The 18,423-nt window shown below is 45.7% G+C and overlaps 1 protein-coding gene across 2 annotated transcripts; it reads right to left on the bottom strand.

Annotated features, from left to right (window-relative positions):
- Positions 1–2,502: 2,502 nt before the first annotated feature.
- Positions 2,503–18,033, bottom strand: fam53b (family with sequence similarity 53 member B). 2 transcript variants are annotated; one of them, XM_076143529.1, is made up of 5 exons: positions 17,871–18,033; positions 11,504–11,738; positions 10,378–10,432; positions 8,153–8,901; positions 2,503–4,650 (listed from the first exon to the last, which is right to left on the bottom strand). In XM_076143529.1, exons 2-5 carry the CDS (start codon positions 11,591–11,593, stop codon positions 4,297–4,299), a joined length of 1,248 nt encoding a protein of 415 aa, XP_075999644.1. In that variant the 5' UTR covers positions 11,594–11,738; positions 17,871–18,033; the 3' UTR covers positions 2,503–4,296. The 2 variants fall into 2 exon arrangements, with proteins under 2 accessions (XP_075999644.1, XP_075999645.1); XM_076143530.1 differs by having other exon boundaries at positions 17,882–18,033.
- Positions 18,034–18,423: the final 390 nt, after the last annotated feature.

Here is an 18,423-nt window from a genome sequence, read left to right as displayed (position 1 = left end):
ACCTGGTTTGACCTGTCACAGTTGCACCCTCTTCCCAAACACACAAAGGCTTTAACTGTTTTTTCTCAAGAGTGTAGTTTTAACAGCATGGAGGATTATTTTGGCAACTTTCTGCAGCAGATCGTGTTCTTGTTCTGGGTAAACATTCATCGTCGAGTAGCAATCTATAAGTAAACCATTGCGGGATTGTTGTAGTTACGACAATGTCAGCGGACATGTGTCAGGATCTGCTGTGGGTTGGCCGTTTCAATTAATAAGGGAATGAAGATGATGGGAGTTCATCGTCAGAGCGGATAAGACTCTGGATATCCTAATGTGCATAGACGGCACAAGAATGACCACCACCCTGATTTGTCCTTGTTGGTGGGGGTCTTCGGGCAGAGTGGCACGACACGCCCCAACCTCCTGTTGTGCTCGTATCTCTTGGAACACAGCCTCCTTTCACTTCTGTCACTCGGCTGATTAAAGGCAGGGGGGGCCCCCGTGTCTCTGCAGCTCGGCACAATTTACAAGGCTTCTGTTTGCCCATTTCCTTCCCTGCTCATTACCCCCAAAAAGGAGGTTCAACTGTGAAGAAGGGACAGCTTGGGATGTAGCACAAGCAGCTCTGTGACAATGTAAATTTGACCTCACTGTGCAAGCGTACAGATAATATGACAACAGCATAATGCATTCCGTTACAAGACTATACTGTACGCTGTGGCTTGTTAGGCAAATTTAAGCCCGCAATTATGCTTTGTGTGGTAGTTGATCTGGGGTATAGTGTGTCTGCCAATCTTCAATTACCAAACTGAGCCTTTAATGAGGGACTTTTTCATTCTTCCTTGGCACCTCATGCGTTTGAGGAATGACAGACATCACTGCTAGCGCGATGGCAAATGACTTGTTATATATCACAGCAACCAGGCTCATAATTTAGTCATGGAGAGAAAAAGGGTTGACACAAAAGTTTAGGAATCAAGTGGTGGAAAGTTTAATCTGAAACAGTCTCCCCCTTTTATATACAAATATTTTAGAATTTAAAATGGTTGCTATGGTGCTTGTACCACCCTGCAAAATCTGATGTGCTTCTATCTTGCATTTAATCTTGTAAATTAAGTAACATAGTAAGTTATAAAGGTTGAAATTTACTGCAATAACACTTTTTCCAACAAGTATGAAGTAGTGTATTGGATTCAGACGGACCCAGTTGGAAAGCAGTAGTTTAGTTTAAAGATGTTTCTATTTAGTTCATGAAGGTGCCGGCGATTAAGTTTGCTCTTAAGTTTGCACAGTCTACAATTGGGGAGGGGAAGCAGACAAGCGGAGGAGCAGCAGCCACAGCAGCAGCAGCAGCAGCAGCGGCGGTGGCGGCGGCAGCAGCCCTGACACATGGCCCACATTCACAGCCGCCTCCCACGTCACTGTGCTCCTCTGTGCAAAAGCCCCTTTTGTTTCTCAGCTTGGCGGAGGGAGGGAGGTCTCTGGGGTGAACCACCACTCAGCTCCACCACGCCACCCGCCACCAAAATGTTTTATTTTTTTGAAAAAAAAAGGGGACCGGACTTCCCACCCCTGCCTGGCGTCGTCCCTGCTGACTCCCCGCTTCAGCACACAAACACAGGCTCATCAGAGGTGCTTCGGACACAACTGTTGTAATTGTCTTTCCTGATGCTTAACTGGGTCAGTGTGCATTATTGCACTAAAGACGGCTCTAACCATGACCTGTGCTCTGCTCATACATCCTCCCCAAAGCCTCAACCCTGTCAGGGGTGAGAGGACTATTCAAATAAATACAAGTAGCACATTAGTAGTTAAATATGCTCCGGTATGAAGAGTCAAAGTGTTCATTGCAAGTTATTGGAAAGTCTAAATGTCCTAGTGTCATAGATCTGCTGATGTGTGTCCAAGATCTCTGGATTCTCACTGTTCTCACATCTGTTTTAGAAGACAAGAAGAGACTAAAGGAAGCAAAGGGAAAACTGACGGACAATTAAAGAAGGAATGGACATTGAATCAAAGCAAGGACTTAAAGAAGGTCAAAAGATCCAGGAAGGAGGGGTTGGAGAGTTAAAGGAGAGGAAAGGAAGTATCGGCAAGAAGCTTCGACATAAGTATGGGAGAACATAGAGAGTGGAAGGGGGAAAGTATGGAAGAGTTAGACATTTGGATCAAAAAGCAAAGAATAAGAAACATGGAAGAAACCTGCAAAGTAACAAACCACAACAATACTTTGGTAGCGTCCACCACCTACAGTATATATAGCTGGAATGGGAGAGGACATTGAAATGATACAATTACAAATCCACATTTAAAACTGTTTATTTGTATAGAAATATGCTCATGTTTTACATAGCTTTGTAGTTACAAATTGTAAAAAGAAAGAATATTAACGCTATTCAGCATCACTAAGTTCCCTCAAAGAGAGTAGCCCGACGTTACTGTGTGAAATGTTAAGCTCATCAATATACTTTTAAGGGGTGTGTGTGTGTGTGTGTGTGTGTGTGTGTGTGTGTGTGTGTGTGTGTGTGTGTGTGTGTGTGTGTGTGTGTGTGTGTGTGTGTGTGTGTGTGTGTGTAGCTCATTGCTCAGTAAGTGAGACAGAGGTTTTAATAACAGTAGTCTTCATTTCTATCCATCATGTACCCATGTACTGTAGAAGAACGTCAAGAGAAACATTCACTCTTTCTAGTGCAGAGAATTTATACAAACCTGCTGTGTATTCTCTCCATAATCTAGTACAATTGAAGGTAATCAGGGTTACAGAGAAATGTTGTAAGACCCCAGCCTCTGAGTCGACGTCAATATATATATCAGTTCTGTTTACTCGTACTCGTCTTCACTGGCTTGCTTGTTTCTCCTGAGACACAGCTGAGATACTGCACGGGGTGTGGGTGGGGGTGGGGGGGTAGCTCAGACCGCACTTGTGCCGTTCCCGCGTACAGCTCAGATACAGGCGCCAGAACCCATGCTGCCACTTGTTACGGGTCTGTCCATAATGCAAAAAAAGCTCCCGTTTGTGCTAATGAGCTCACCGTAGCTGCTAAGTGTTACCATTCCTCCCCGTCGTGCTTTAAAACTGACCAACCAAACAGTTATCAATATTTTGATGTGCTGTGACTTGATTTAGATCAATGCAGGGTTAGGTGTTGGTCGCTAACCTTGGTGCCAAAGTCAGCACTTCCTGTAACTACTTCACAATAAGAGCTGTTCCCGTGATTTGCTGGTGGGAAACTCGATGCGAAGCGGCGGCAGGAAGCGGTGCACTTAGTAGCAGTAACACGACGGCACGAATGGAACAACAGCGAGCGTGTTGAAAACGATGCCGGCCCTGCTGTGGTTTTAGGCGAATGTAGGCGTGAAACTAAACTGTGAACCACTTTAGAGAAATGATTCACAACTACTGAAAGCTGCAAAATAATTAACCTTTCCAACACGGGGCATTTTGTCCTGTGGAGACACGCCGAGCCAGTTTGTGATGATGAAACGGCTCTGTTGAAGGCAGAAATCATTCAGTACGTTTACCTGCACTCGACACTCAAATTATTTGTCTTTACTGCGATTTAAAGGCAAGAAATGTCATTAATACGTGCATGGAATCGGTCACAGTTGGGACAATTTGATATATATCTCAATATGAATCGACGATGACCCACACAGTTTCATGCATTCTCGGTGGAATTCATTAGTTGTGCTTCCAGGTTTTGGTAGCTACTTTGTTTGTGCGGACTTTCCAACACGTCATGTCCTAATTGCAGTATGATTCAAATCTGTCCATTCACAAAAAGACGTTTACATGCCGAAATAAAGGAATGTACAATCACGTAATCTAGGTCTGTTATTCAGAGTAAGCATACTTTGATTCGTGCCCGTTTCAATCGCATTAAGGCATTGCATGACATCTGACAAAAGGTCGTTTGTAGCCTTAATCGCAGTATAATAGGCGTTCTTAAAGTGCATGTAAACATACTGATTGTCGTCTTGTTTTGCTCTCAATCAGGGCAGTGATGTTGTGGGAGGAGCAGTAGTTCCGGGCTCTGACAGCGCAGTGTAAATGCATATGATCTCAGTACGGTACGGGGCAGCTTAAGCGTGCTATTACCGCCCACCAAAGAAAAGCTAAAAGTCCTCTTTAGGCCCCCTGGCCCACAAACCTCCTGTTCAATCTCTCCTTTTAGAAAGAAGCCATGGCAAGTGCGGGGTTCACTCCCTGCGAGCTGCTTTGCTTTGTCCTTAAGACTATCGGCACTGTTTACTGTACCACCTAGTGATCAACTTTCAGTCCCCCTTAAATTCTCTTCCTCAGGGGAAAGCAGTTCAGTTCCTTTCAATTTGCTCAATGTCGAGCTCGCCTCCAAGCTGATACATATCCTTCCTCATGCTACACAGCCCCGCCCACAGAGGCTCGTTATCTTTGCCATTGGTTGTCCCTGATGTCATGTCACTCCAGTCCGGAGAGTTCCACTCCACCTCTTCAATGGTGGGGCCCGACGGCACCTTCCTGGTGATCTCGCCCTCTTTGGTCCGAGGTTGAACGTCCTGTTCGTTCACTGACGAGTCGTCGGTGTCGCACCGAGCTGTGCTCCTGAGAACGGGCAGGGCCTGGTCTGACTTGCAGCTGTCTTCTCCGGTGATTCCAGGGCAGCTGAGGCTGTGGAAATTCCGAAGTTTCTGTGGAAAAGAGACGTAACTCTTTAGACAAATAAAACTGATGAAGTCCTCAATGCAGCAAGCATGAAATAAAAACATATGAGGCGTCTCTAGAGTGCGTTAGTGAATCCCTGAGGTCAGAGTTGGACTTTGAACAGCAACCAGTGTAACAGAAAAACCTATCAAGATTTGCTGATGGGTATAAATTTAGCCTGCATTACATATTGGAGCAACTGGTGGTTGAATGAGCGAGGCTATGTGAAATGCGTGTGCAAATTGAGGTCCAGCAGGAACGAAGGCAGCAAGTGTCCAAGATACCCAGAGGGCGCACGTCACTCATGTTAGCCTTTTGACTGTGCTGGCCTTTCACTGGTGCTGCACAATGAGCACATACATCTGGGAAGCCCAGCAAATTCCTCAGGCGAAATCCACATGTGCCAGCGGTGCTGCAGGCGTATCGGAGCCTGCGACAGCTGTGGACGCTGGAGTGGGAGGCTTTATTACAGTGGCTTATCCAATCTGTAGCGCTAATGTTGAGCAGGCAGGACAGCTGTCTCATTCCTGACCGGGACGGTGTCGGAATAAAACGACACAGGAGAATAGGGCTTCTATAAAATGTCACTTGTCTTCTTACGCAACTCTGAACAGGCACAGAGCTGCTGCTGCCGCTGCTGCCGGTCCAACTGCACAACTAATCTCCATTTTGTCATTACTGAACCCTAAAGGCTTATAGTATCCTGATTCTATCACACTTTCTCTGTAACAACTCAACACATCTTGAACTGTATTAGAAAGGAGTTAAAAATAATCTTTTTAATGCAGGCGTGCACACAACGTTCAGTGTTCATCGTCCATGAACCGCTCCAATCTGGGAATGTGGAGGTGCTGCACTTAGAGCAGGGGTTATGGCCGGAGGGGGGAAGGTGACAATGGAAAGTTATGATCCACATCCCAGAGCCACCAGCAGTGAGAGCCCTGCACTGGGGCCGCCGTAGATCAAAGAGGCGCTGATGTTTTATTTGGCTCTGGTCAAGCGGGTACATTTGTCAGCACTAGGCCAGTGTCGCATTGCTGCCCTGTGTATTAACACTTTCAGTCTGGGCAGTCGGGATCCTGAGACCAAACTGATTAAGACCCCTAACAGTCAAAACAGTGCTGCCATCACGCTTGGTTTAACCCAGAATAGATCTAGGTGAGAGGAAGTACCCAGCAGAGAAGGCTTTCACAGGCAGAAAGAAAAAAAACCTTGATCCTCACACACTCACACACTGCACCGCATTAGATCAAGAGTCATTAACAAACGCCGCTGGTGTCCAGTTTGCTCGCTACTATCACATCCCTCCGAATGGTGAAATGGAGAGGAGGGCAAGAGCGTCTCCTCATCCATCACGACCTTGACTCTCCCATCAATAAAACCTGATCAATAGCTCGCGAGGCCCGGTTGTGGCAGCAGATCCACCCACCGAGCTGAATTTACAGAAATCAATATCTCTTTACCCCCCAACACACACACATCGATCTATAACCTCTGCCACAGCTGCTCTACTTCCTGACATTCGCAAGAGCCGCAGCAGAGAGCCACGCAGCAGAGGGTAGCGGTTTCTCCCTGAGTAAACTACACCGCCGCCGGGCTGTGGATGAGAGGACGCTTTAGCGACACACTCAGCACTGCAATGAATCTTTGAATAGAAAGGTCACTTTGAATAGTTGGATGACACTAGAGGGGGACGAGTGGGATGAATCATAGAGTGTTTGCATTGATTACCGAGCGACTTAGAGTGTATAATCAGAGGGACATGTGGGATTATCTAATCCTCAAGTCTTTCAATAATGAGGACAGTAAGTGGCTAAGTACAAACCAGGTTATTATCTTATTTTTCCGGTGAATATTAGATTAGATATTTAAAGAAATGCAAAGTGTAAACGTTCTTTAGATGGTTTGAGAATGTTATACTTAAATTTGAGCACTTGGATGGCAAACTTCTGAATTTTCCTGCCACATCATTTCCATGAATTTGCAAGATTAGCCAACAGACCATAGAAAAGCCATTTGTGAAACCGCTTAGTCATCAATATAGAAGTACATAGAGGAACACCGGCAACATTTAGGGTTTCACTTCTGTTTTTAAAAGGAAGGAATTCAGTAAGCGTATCCCTTGAAGTCATTTTGTATGCACATTCTAAAATTCCTATCGATATGGAAAGTTTAAAGGGGCTTATTCGGTGAAACTGTGACTCTTCACAGCTACAAAGGTCAACTTGTAGTTTCTGTACACACCGTCCCGACTCTAACGCTGCGTGTCACAGTAGCTTTGCAGAACAGATGAGAACTGTTCCTCCGGGTTCAGCTGCGTCCATCTGGGCCAAACTGTCTGGAAGTCATTTCCCCCGAGGGCCTGCCGCTAAAGTTTTGAGTCAATCGAGGGGGAATTGAGATATTTTCCTCAACTAAAAAAAAAGTAAATGTAACCGATTATTCAATGTCAAACAATAAAATAGCTTTCTGTGGTTTAAAAAGCAAGAGAAACCTTTAACCTGAGCTGAAATCCAATGTCTCAGCAGTCTCCTCTAAATAAAGGAACAAAGAACACAACACGCTGACATGACGAACAGCAGGAAAGACCTAATGCTAACATTCTCAGCACCCTGAAGTTTCTCTGTGAAAATATTGTCGGTGGCCTCGCCAAAGGGCCCTTTTCTCCTACGCTGACCTCCTCTCTGTTTGGAGTGTGTGTGGCGTCTGCTTGTCGTGTCACAGCGGCCCTGTTGTTAAAGACACAGCTGAACTCTGGGTGACTTGTGAGAGGGGACACGTCCCCGCTCTGTGTTTATGATCCACTCGGCGTACGTGTGAAACGCCACTTATGTGTGCCTGTGTGCTTGCGGGGCAGCGAGACAAAAGCTTTCCAAGACTTTGCAGACGTAGCACGGTTAACTTCAGGACCAAAAAAGTGTTTCACAAATCCATCTATCCTGATTATTGACTCTTAACTTCATTGTAAACCATTTACTCCCAATCACAACAACAAAAAAAATAGGCATACTTTGCACCGGGCTCTTTCCATTTCGCCAAGTGCAAATACACACCCTCATAAATGGAATGTGACCCAGAACAGGCCTGCATGAATGATCGCATTCATTTAATGATAATGCCTGCAGAAACACTCGGAGGTGTGCTGAGACAGAGCGGACACAATGCCGTGACCTTTGAAGTGTTTGTTTATCCAACATGGAAGGGAAAAAACTGCCGCAGCTACAGAGTTGAACGAGCTGGCGTTAGTGAGACTGATTGACCTAGCGGCGTTTCCAGCTGGCATGGCCGTTTTCCTCAGGGTCTTGTATCAGGCTGTGGGCGGTTCTCTTCGGGGCAAACTGGCTCGGGGATGTGAAACCAGGACGAGCTCGACAGATAAATGTCACGTAAATGCAGAATGTAAAGGCTACGAAAACCTTCTATACCTACACACTATATACTGTATGTGAGGCTTATGTGTTGAGTACTAGTGAAGAGTTGAGTACAAACCTGAGTCATCTTGGCCAGGTCCAGAGAAGGCCTCTGTTTGTGTGTGTCAGCCGGTCTCCTGCGCTTCACGCCGATCTTCTTGTCATTGAGGACACAGGGTTGTGAGCGGCTGCGGGACAGGCCTCCTTGCCCGCCGCGGCGCTCCAGCTCTGGAGTGGAATCGGGGGAGCTGGCTGGTGAGGGCCCACGGAGCTCAGGGAGGCAGATCTGTTCATGAGAGAGGTAGAGGGGCTGCGCTGAGGGCTCTGAGGAGGAGGAAGTCAGGTCAGTGAAGGCCGCAGAGGTGCAAGGGAGACGCTGTGCGAAGCAGGGCAGCTCAAGCGTGTTAGATCGGGCGGGCAGGCTGAAGCTGGAGCTGCGTTGCATGCCTGGGAAACCGAGCTGTGACGTCCCGGCAACGCGCTGGACGCTGCCTCCGCTGTGGCACCGCCTCTTCTCCACTGCTGTCCACACACGAGAGCCCTGGGGACGCCAGGCTGACCGACAGCCACCGAGCTCATCCGAGCACGACAAGGATCGGCACTGCCGCTTGCTGGGGGGTGCGGTGGAGGGCGAGGAGGCGGCCTCGGTCAGGCTCAGGTCCTGCAACAAGCTGCTAATTGTGGTTGAGGTGGTACCGACGTCCCAGCCCCAGTGGGCCGGGCTCTGATGCACCTCAGGCAGGACGTCCCACAGGTTCTCCAGACTGGTCCCCACTGGCCTCTGTTGTATGCTACAGCGGTGACCCACTTCATGCCAACGGCTTGTCTCTGTAACAAACAGTTAGGACAAGAGCGCAGTGTGAGTCACATTTACAAATAAAGGTGATTGAGAAACTAAGTACTCTGAGTTGCAGCCATTGACCAACATTTGCACTCAAAAGTGAGCAGCTGCAAAAACGCTTTTAGTCCCAAACTGTTATGATCATGAGAGGTTAAGTAAATGATATTTAATTTGTGGCAGCCTCAATACGGAACACCCATGATGGATTTAACTTTTCATTGACACAACACACTGAATTGTGCAGAGTCCAATATTTTTCTGGCTCTTGGCACTGCATCAGTGTGTAGCTGTGTGTAGCTGTGTGTAACTCTGTCACAAGGCTTTATATGTAGCCAGCGAGACACTGAGCTTCACTGTTGGAACGAGGCTTGATAACAATGACCCATCATGAGGAATCTAACCAAACTTGACTTTGGTTAAGTGTGAAGCACAGTGTGGGTGTTTGGAGAGAGTCAACTCAACTTCCGTGACATACTGCAGATGCCACACACTAAAGAAACCACCTGTTATCTTGTCATGATCGTGCCTGAATCACTGTAACGGGTCAGCTGAATGACGCGGTCGCACTATGATTCAGTTACGAGAGGGCGAGGCTTGGAATTCGTCTCTGCCGGGGCGATAAAAATCCCCAAAATGCCATCAAACGTGGACGGTACAAAGAACAAAGAGCACCTTCTGCTCCTGTAAGCGCTCTCTGCCAGGACTTTGCCAATCGAACACACCCAAACCCAGTTACTGCAAGTACAGCAGTAATCCCAGCCATCGTAATATGCCACCATTGTAAAAACTCCCAACTACAAATGCTAGATATGGTCCCTGTAGTTACGACCGGGTTCACCCGGGTGACAAAGTGTCCACGCCTCCTTCTCAAGCCACTGGAATAAGGCTAATGATAAGCTCTTAATACATCGTCGTGAACGCACATTAACCTTGGCAAGAACACCTGTCAGACATGTTTGACGTAATATCATGTAACCGGCGACCAGCGTGGAAGAGACTGGCTTGCTGCAAACCAATCCAAACTATTTCCCCCATCATCCTAAACGCACCTGATACTCCATGGACTTTCATTGTTGCACATAATTGTAAAGGTCACAATGAGACTGGCTACTTTATTAGGTACACGTCTTACCTTTGTGAAGCTTAGAGACGAATCAGCACAAACAATCAAATTCTATGGTTATTTGTCATGCTTGTTAGTGGTTTGTAATGCTATTTTACTCCTCATAATTCAAAATAATGTGGACAAAATATTAGAAACGACTTTAAATGTCAAATAGTTGAATACACCACTACCAAACTATTCAAAATCAAAGGGAACATTATGTTTACGCTTCATAAATGGGCTTTATTGCAGTGCTGCACCTAATATTGTGACCAGTGAGTGCATGAGGTTGAGGTGTGTGTGTGTGAGTGTATATAGTATCGATCTAAAAGTCGGTAGAAAAAGAACAGGCTCTTACCCATGAGTCCACAAGAGAAGAGGGCAGTCCCCTGGCTCATGGTCTGTGCCTGGAACTGGAGAAAAGACCCAGTGTCAGCTCACCCAAACCAGACACCCACAGAACAGGTTTGCATAGAATGTGTACACACACACACACACACACACACACACACACACACACACACACACACACACACACACACACACACACACACACACACACACACACACACACACACACACACACACACACACACACACACACACACACACACACACACACACACACACACACACACACACAGCAGAACTCTCTCCTGCCAGCAATCCACAGGTCATTCATCAAGAAGAGAAGGGGTTTAAATCCAAAAGACGTATGACAAAGTCCAAGTCATTTTTTCTTTTAGCTGGGCTGTTGTGAGCCGACAACAAAGTGCAGCAAAGTCAAACAGAGGCTGAGCTCGGCCATCAACGCCTCTAAATGACGCTCCAGCCCCAGAGCACGATGACTTCATTTCACGTGGTGAGAGGGCAAACCCAGTACAACATTAGCGGGGGGGGGGGAAGTTTCTCACTTTGCGCAGGCAGGCAGAACGAAAAGGTTTCTACTGCACAGATGCTGATTACAAAATGAGTCAGAGTCGTCCTACCAAGTGGAACTAAAAACACTTGTCAGCGCGGCGAGTGGAAGAAAGAGGATTCAAACCGACGACAAACATCCTGACAATAACACTTGGCAGCTATTTACGAGGCAATCATGGCCATTTCAATGAATACATCCCCTTCTGCCAAACGCATGACATCCAAATGATCTTTTGACATAACTTTGTGGGATTTTAAAGTTTATTAAGCTACAGAATTGACTTAAAAAGTTAACTTTATTACTGGGCTCTCTAATCATAGTCAAGCTTAGGCTCTGATTTAATCTGACAAAATAGGAAAGTATAATTTAGGGCCATAAATCTGCCAGGGAGTGATTAATGTGGCCGGAAACATTTTTCTTCCATTTTTAACAGCGCGTTGTTGTCTCCCCTGCGCCGGGCACAGCTGAGGCCCTATTGGCACCGCCGCTGATAAACATGTACGCACACATGTAACACAAGCTTCAGGAAAAACGCTTACACAAGTAGAAAATAACCTCTCACCGGGCCCAAATTTGTATTTTTGGATGTTACATCGTCAGCGCCCTTCTTTTCCAGTGTTTTCTTGTAAATGATCACCATGGCAACACACATCCTTGTCCCAAGCCTTGCCGGTGCGGGAGAATGGGGGCGGAGGCCATCTTGACGGGCACGACGGTGCGAGCGGGCTGATTTCTCATATGTATAGACGGCTGCGCCTCAACTCCTCCAGGAATGTTCTTCACTCCTAGCTGAAATCCTGGATGGAGACAAAAAAAGATGAGCGCGGGATTAGGATTGGGTACAATTCCAACATTCTGCCCACCGTATAAGCGGAGCACAATCAAGCTGGAAAGAGGAGAACACTGATCCCCCTGGGTGGAGGCTCAGAAGAAGACCATCAAAAGACAGCAAACCCAATGCTCTCTTAAGCCCCCTGAGTTCAGCTCACACACATCGCTCAATCTTTGGGAATTTGAAGTTAACTCTGCAAAGGCCCTCTGAGCAAACCCATCTAACAGCTGCAACTGTGGATGCCTGGGGGGAAAGTGAGAATTCAAGGGAGGTCAGTGGTCTGACAAGATCCTTTAATTCTTCAGTGAGCAAGCAAATATTCCTAGGAAGCTGAAAAAACTCCCTTTGATTCACGGAGCGCCAGCAATGCCCGTGTCATCATACGGCCGGTTGTAAAATCGCACTACGCTGCGTTTTCACTTCCGCCTGGTCTCTCCTGTGTGTCACCAAAAATGGAACTCTACACCTCGTTCTGTTCTTTGCCTGTCCTTTTGGAAGATAATCAGTCATCTGAGAGAATAAGTTTCCTCAAAGTGTTCCACACTGGAGCACAGGGAGCAGGATAGAGCAAAGTCAAAGTTGTGTAATTGAATCCTCAGGGGCTGGCTGGGAATAGCTGACCTTGCGGTTATCAAAACAAACCTCTTTGCATTAGTGCTGCAGTACAGTTACAGTAAAAAAAAGGGGGAAAAAGCTGATTAGTCACAGATCTGAAATCATTTTTTTGTTGCTACTACCTGATAGTATCGGCTCAGGCTAACATCAGGTGAGGGTTTGAAACTAGTCAAGTGGCCATGTGATGGTGGTATGATCACTGCAAGGGCAGAAAGTTGGGCGTGTCTGTCTGTCGGTTGAATGACAGAACAACTGCAGTCAGGAGAGAGAGTAATTGAAAGAGAGTGCGTGTGTGAGACAATAGAGAGCTCTGTGTAAGAAGATGAGACACCGTGGGAAACAAAGAGGCGACATCAGAAGATCCGGGTGGTGGTGGTGGTGATGGTAGTGGTGGGCGCATCACAAGACCCTGAGGGAGCCCACACGCTAGACCTAGGTGTTGTTTTGCGTGCAGCATATGATTTCCATTACTGACACTTATTAGATCATTTCAAACAACCTAAACCACTAAGTTGTTCTGAGAAGTAAACAGACATCTACAAGCAGAGGGACAGTACACAAGCAGAGGACGGATCAAAGCTTTGAGCAGGAATAGGTCAGGCCAGTTTACACTGTGCGTGACCATTAACCACACAGCGTGTTCCAAGGCAGAGATAACTGAGGACGTGCAGGAGAGGAGGAAATGGTTGTTTATACACTCGTGCCTTTAATGACTCATGATTGACACACATGGCATTGACACAAGGAGGCTTTCCAGAGAAATCATTGTTAAGGGGTGGAAAACCGTTTTTCTAAGGAATAGACGGCAAGTAATGTTTCCCTTCTTAGAAAGATGAAGAAATGAGGCTTAAATAACTAACTTCCAATTGGGGACTCGAGACTGTAAACAAGATCTATTACCTCGAGTTAAGAAGTCACAACAATATCTCGTATCTCCTTCACGCTGAGAGGTTTTCCCCCATAAATCTTAAGTGCTTTAAGCGGGTGAGGTTTATAACTTAATTACAGCTTATGACATCAGATGAAAACAGACAATTATAAAAGCCTCACCCCTCCGCCTATAAAAGCCGTTCAAGCATGTGTGACTGTGAATGTAAAAACGTGCACGTTGAGGAGCGCTCCAAGATCTGGCAACCAGCCGCCGTCGCCACCACCACCGTTTCATGCACAGGCCAATCTGGAAAGTAAACACTATAGCCCATACGAAGAAATGCGCCTCTAGGGCTTTCCAACACCCGATGGATAACACCCGTTACACTCGCCTCGCCTTACACCCCCCGGTGTTCAAAGATGCAGATGAAGCGTAAGTCTGTCAGAGGTATCTTGTTCACGGGAACTTCAGCCAAAACGTCTTATACCGCTCTGACGCGGGAAGCGATTCATCTCCATAACGATGCCGCCCGTTATCTGGAATCAGTGGTTGTCTTTACGCTTGTAGGGGCCGGCAGCTTTTTTTTTTTATCTGGGCTGGGGCAGCAAACACTGTGACAGCTGAGAAGGCTAATCTCAAAAAGTAAGGGACGTGTTACAGGACGTTCCTCAGATCTGCCTCTCCATCACATGCAAACAGCCTGCTGACTAACTGAGATGAACTCAGCTGTGACAGTGGCCTTTTTTTTTTACAAGACTGCAAGAAGTGCAACGCCTGACTTAGATGATGGAACTCCACGCTTCCTTTGCGGTCACCGCGAGTGCTTCGACGTTCTGCGTTAGAGATAGGGAAAGACAGGAAACCACAGCGTCGACTGGGTCAAACATAAAAGCGTAAGACTGCTTTACAGTCAATGAAACCGCCTCTCAAACGCCCCAATACGGTTCTATTTTCCGAGACGATTAAATATATGCGTACCATATTTGAAAGAACCTTTAACTTAATTCCAAAACAATCAAGGCTAAGCCAGAACGAGCCAGAATTTCCAGTCTAAACATTACAAAAGGCACCTAAACTGTCACGCTTCAAAGCTCTTAATTGCAGTTTTCCAATTAGGGCAGCTTTTCTATACATTGCTCCGACTGTAATCCCACGGGTTAGGCCAACATTACATAAGGATCTTGGCAGCTTTGTGTCTGACTGACAATTAAGGCTAATACTAATCCATTTTATACCATTTGGAAGGCTACGGGTACACAACACAGTTTGTTTGTTGGGACTATTCCTTTGGCCCTACATAGTCCACTGAGCAATCCAATTTGCTAACTAGTTTAACGACTATATAATTAAAGCATCAACTGACTCGGCCTTTTTTTGTTTGTTGGCACACAAGGACAAAGCTTCAAATGTTTAATCCATGTCAATCTGACCCTAATGTGTAAGATATTTAAAGTTTTAAGATGGATTTGTGCGCACCTTGACTGACATTCACGCATGTGCCACTGTTGGGATCTGTGTCCTACTCAGTACAATCCCGGGATTGTGACCCTATTGGTAATCCGAGCGTCGGGGCTGCGCACCTGAGACAGCCCCGGACCTGAAACCTAGCTGAGGGATTCGGGCGCTCTTCGCCACTGCCGCCGCCACCGCCGCCACTTGTGCAAGGAATGCTGGGTAAGTGCCATGTTCAGCTGTTCCATGCCACCGAAAATATGCACTTTCCTAAAAGGCTCCAATGGCCGAAGCTATTGGCTCACGTGGGCCTTGTTTGAGTGGGCACGGCTTGTGAAGAATCCGTTTGGACACGAGCACCTTCCAGCAGTTCCTTAGGTCGTAATGCCTTATGGTGTTGACAGAGCAAACCATAAAGGGAAGGACACACAAGGCAAATAAACGGACCGGTTGATAAAATCACATTAGTTCTGCTTTTTTTTCCTCTTCCTTCTGCTGCACCGTGCCTCGTTTTGAAAGTGACAATTAAGGAATTGAGGAAAAGAAAAACCCAGTAACCTTCTTTGTTAGCGCTGTCATTAGTTACCACAAAGGACAGGCGCCGCCGTTTTTTTTTGTGTGCCACGAATGTGAAAAGACATTCATGGAACATGTTAAAGGGTGTGGGCTCGCCAACAGCTGTCCGCACGCTCACAGAAACGAGGCCTACGTCAAACAGGAGGCATACTCTACATGTAAAACAGGGAGTGAATAGTCAGAAAATGAGCATGGCTGGGAGGTTTCAATAGTGGTTATCAGCCTCGGTTGAGGGCCTGGGGTAGAGCCATGGTCTCACAAGCATGCAGCTGCCCACTTACCATAAACACAAAGGCTCAGCATGGCGATGCATGGCAGCCAAGGAGGCCTACGTTTTAAGAAGGCCTGCTGTTTAATTATCTCATACATAATCACTTGCACTGTATACATTTGTCCAGAACAAGAGCTTTGTTGAGCTCTGTAAACACAGCCTTTCAGCAAACCTGTCCAAAGTTGGGAGAAAAATGTTGTCCACTTGAATGCTAAAGCGAACCAAAGTCTTTTAATTGCGAAAGGTTGAAGTTGCGGCATGCCTGGACTTCCACGGCAGAGTAATATTGCACATTAATAGGTCTAAAAAGGAATAGCTCACATCCACTGGACAGAGCGTGCAAGCTTTCAATCAAAATTAAGAATTCGGCAGGAAAGGGGACGCTCCTTCTCCTTCTTTCACATGCAGAGCTTCATTCCTCCCCCACACTGCTTCTCCACTAGCACGACATAGAAACATGAACAAGGAACAATATTTTGTCAAGATAAGTGCTTAAACAATTTCATAACTGCAGGGTTACACACGGGAATCCTAAGGAGCACCAAGGGATATTCTAAATATTTTCAGTGATAGACAACGAAAAGGAGGACTCCTCAGCGAGTTCTGATACAAACTTCTCCCCTTCAGCTAAAACTGCTCAACAGTTTTTACCAGATTCATTTGTCAGCCCTCCAGGTGGATGCCTCTCTCTCTCTCTCCCTCTCTCTCTGCAGAAAAGGCCTTGAAAACTGAGCCGGTCCAAGAAAACCAACACAAACAGTTCCCTTAAACTCCTTTTTTTTCCCCCAAAATCCCTCATGAAAGGGAAATGAGTTTGGCAAGCAAATTGGTGTGACAGGAGCTCACAGAATGTTACACGCAGGCTACAGAGCAAACAGGATTTTGAACTCCAGAGAAAAGGGCCGCAAACTACGGATGATAAAATATGAAATGTACTCGCACAAAACATACATCTGCTTCGCAAACCAACCTCCGCAATAGTTTAGATTCTTTTCTCTCGGTCACTGTGAGACTTTCTATAACCCCATCTGTGCACTTTGTTATAATCGTGGCCTTGGAGGAGTTCAGGTTTAACAAGCTCTTGTTTAATGATCTGACTGAGCACTTAAATTGCAAGAATCTGTTGGATTGTATGTCAGCCAGGCCTGTCTTCATACCTGAGGGGAGGGTTCGCTAGATAGAGATAAGACAACATTCCTCTGCAACGGCACAAACAGTAACATACCGGCAGGAGGATCTATAACAGCATAATGACAGGGACGCATTAAGGTGACATCACATGGGAAAAAAAGGAATTAAGCGGCACGTAGTAACACTGACCTATCTTCCAATCTATGAATGAAAAGATGACGGTATCTTGACGCACATTGAGTTTGTGCCTATGTTGCGTGAAATGTGCTGAATAATGAACAAGACTTGATTCAATCAGTCAATTAAAGACATCAATTGTGATAAGTAATCATTCCATTCATTTATCATGCAAGAATAGTCCAATTCCAACTTTTTAAATGTGAAGGTTTCCTGCCTTTTTCTGTTTCACATCAATTTTAAACTTTTGGAACTGTTATTATATAATCATACTTCATCTTGTGCTCTAGAGTCTTGTGATTGACGTTTGCAACATTCCTGACAATTACTCTACAGAAAAAACTCTTAATACGATTAGATAATTCATAATAAATATACTAATTATATGCAGTCCTATAAAGTAGTGTCTTATGATGTAACTATCTTCATGCAAGACTTGACAACTTAGTCACAAATGTACACTTATCAGCTGTCTAACAGCCCAACCACACTTCCTGGAGTTACATAAATAAGATAGACTAGATAGTATTTACACAAATGTGGAAAATATATAGAGAAATATAGTTAGTAGGAACTTGTGTGATAATTATGTTATAGATCCAGGAAATATAACTTTGCTTAACTGTGAACTTCACCCACTTAGGCAACTTTGATTAAACAATTCCCTTATTTTAGCCATGTAAAAGGAGAAAACGTGTGTTGAAGCAGCAAACATGCAGAATAAACCAAACAAGACAAAAGAGGACGAAGCAAAAGTAGCACACACACACATAAGGAAAAGTTGCTAAGCTAACTTTGTGAAGTTTCAAACTTTCCACAAACCCACAAATGTTTAGATCTTATCTTTGCCCGGCACGTCAAGATTGTTCACTTTAATAACCACTGTGGTGTAAATCAAACTTTCAACATCACACTTCAGATTGGGTGACTACAACACAACACAACACAGACTTTAAGAACCACCAGCAGCCTTCCCCCCGAATCTGCTCCAAAACTAGAATTACCTGACACTCACGGGCATCACGGTGAATCCTTCGGTTCTGCACCGTCACGACCGGCTTGTTACTTTCGCTTGACCATGGTTGAGTTGTGTTTTTACGGGGATATAAGGAGACAGGAAGCCAGATGAGCGGCTCCCTCTGCGTCCAGCTCCAAACTACAACACTACTCGCTCAGTGCGGTGCACGCTAATGAGCCTGTGACAACATACTCCGGGATGTACCACTTTTGCTACGGGGGGAGGGAGGTGTGTAAAAAGTTATTTCTAATACTAAACTGTTGTTTTTGAGCATTATTTGACTCGCTGTGTTTAAACTCATGATCGAACCTGATGTTAACACACGGTCCCAAACATTTAAGGCCTTTTTGTAAGACTTTTAATATTTTTTTGTAAACCTAAACCACCCCCGCTTGTATTGTCCGTTGTTGTGATCCAAGCTGCAGTTATGAAAAGTAATCACGGTTCTGAGCTGAGCACACAGACAAGTTACTTTCACAATATACAGTGGTGTTATATGACAGCTTGCCAACTATGTGTGTGTGTGTAAAGTGTGTATG

The sequence above is a fragment of the Genypterus blacodes genome, unplaced genomic scaffold, assembly GCF_046128005.1.
Source record: "Genypterus blacodes isolate CSIRO-AG114 ecotype Tasmania unplaced genomic scaffold, CSIRO-AGI_Gbla_v1 ptg000026l_1, whole genome shotgun sequence".
In the NCBI taxonomy this organism is placed as follows: domain Eukaryota; kingdom Metazoa; phylum Chordata; class Actinopteri; order Ophidiiformes; family Ophidiidae; genus Genypterus; species Genypterus blacodes.
Note: the sequence above shows the minus strand (reverse complement) of the source record. Positions and strands in the feature narration are given on the sequence as shown.

Excerpts from the sequence above, each read along its gene's own strand:
- fam53b (XM_076143529.1), bottom strand. The coding sequence starts at position 11,593 with ATGTGTGTTGCCATGGTGATCATTTACAAGAAAACACTGGAAAAGAAG. Across the intron at positions 10,433-11,503 it reads AAAATACAAATTTGGGCCCG|TTCCAGGCACAGACCATGAG; the intron begins GTGAGAGGTTAT and ends TCTTTTCTCCAG. Across the intron at positions 8,902-10,377 it reads CTTCTCTTGTGGACTCATGG|AGACAAGCCGTTGGCATGAA; the intron begins GTAAGAGCCTGT and ends TGTTTGTTACAG.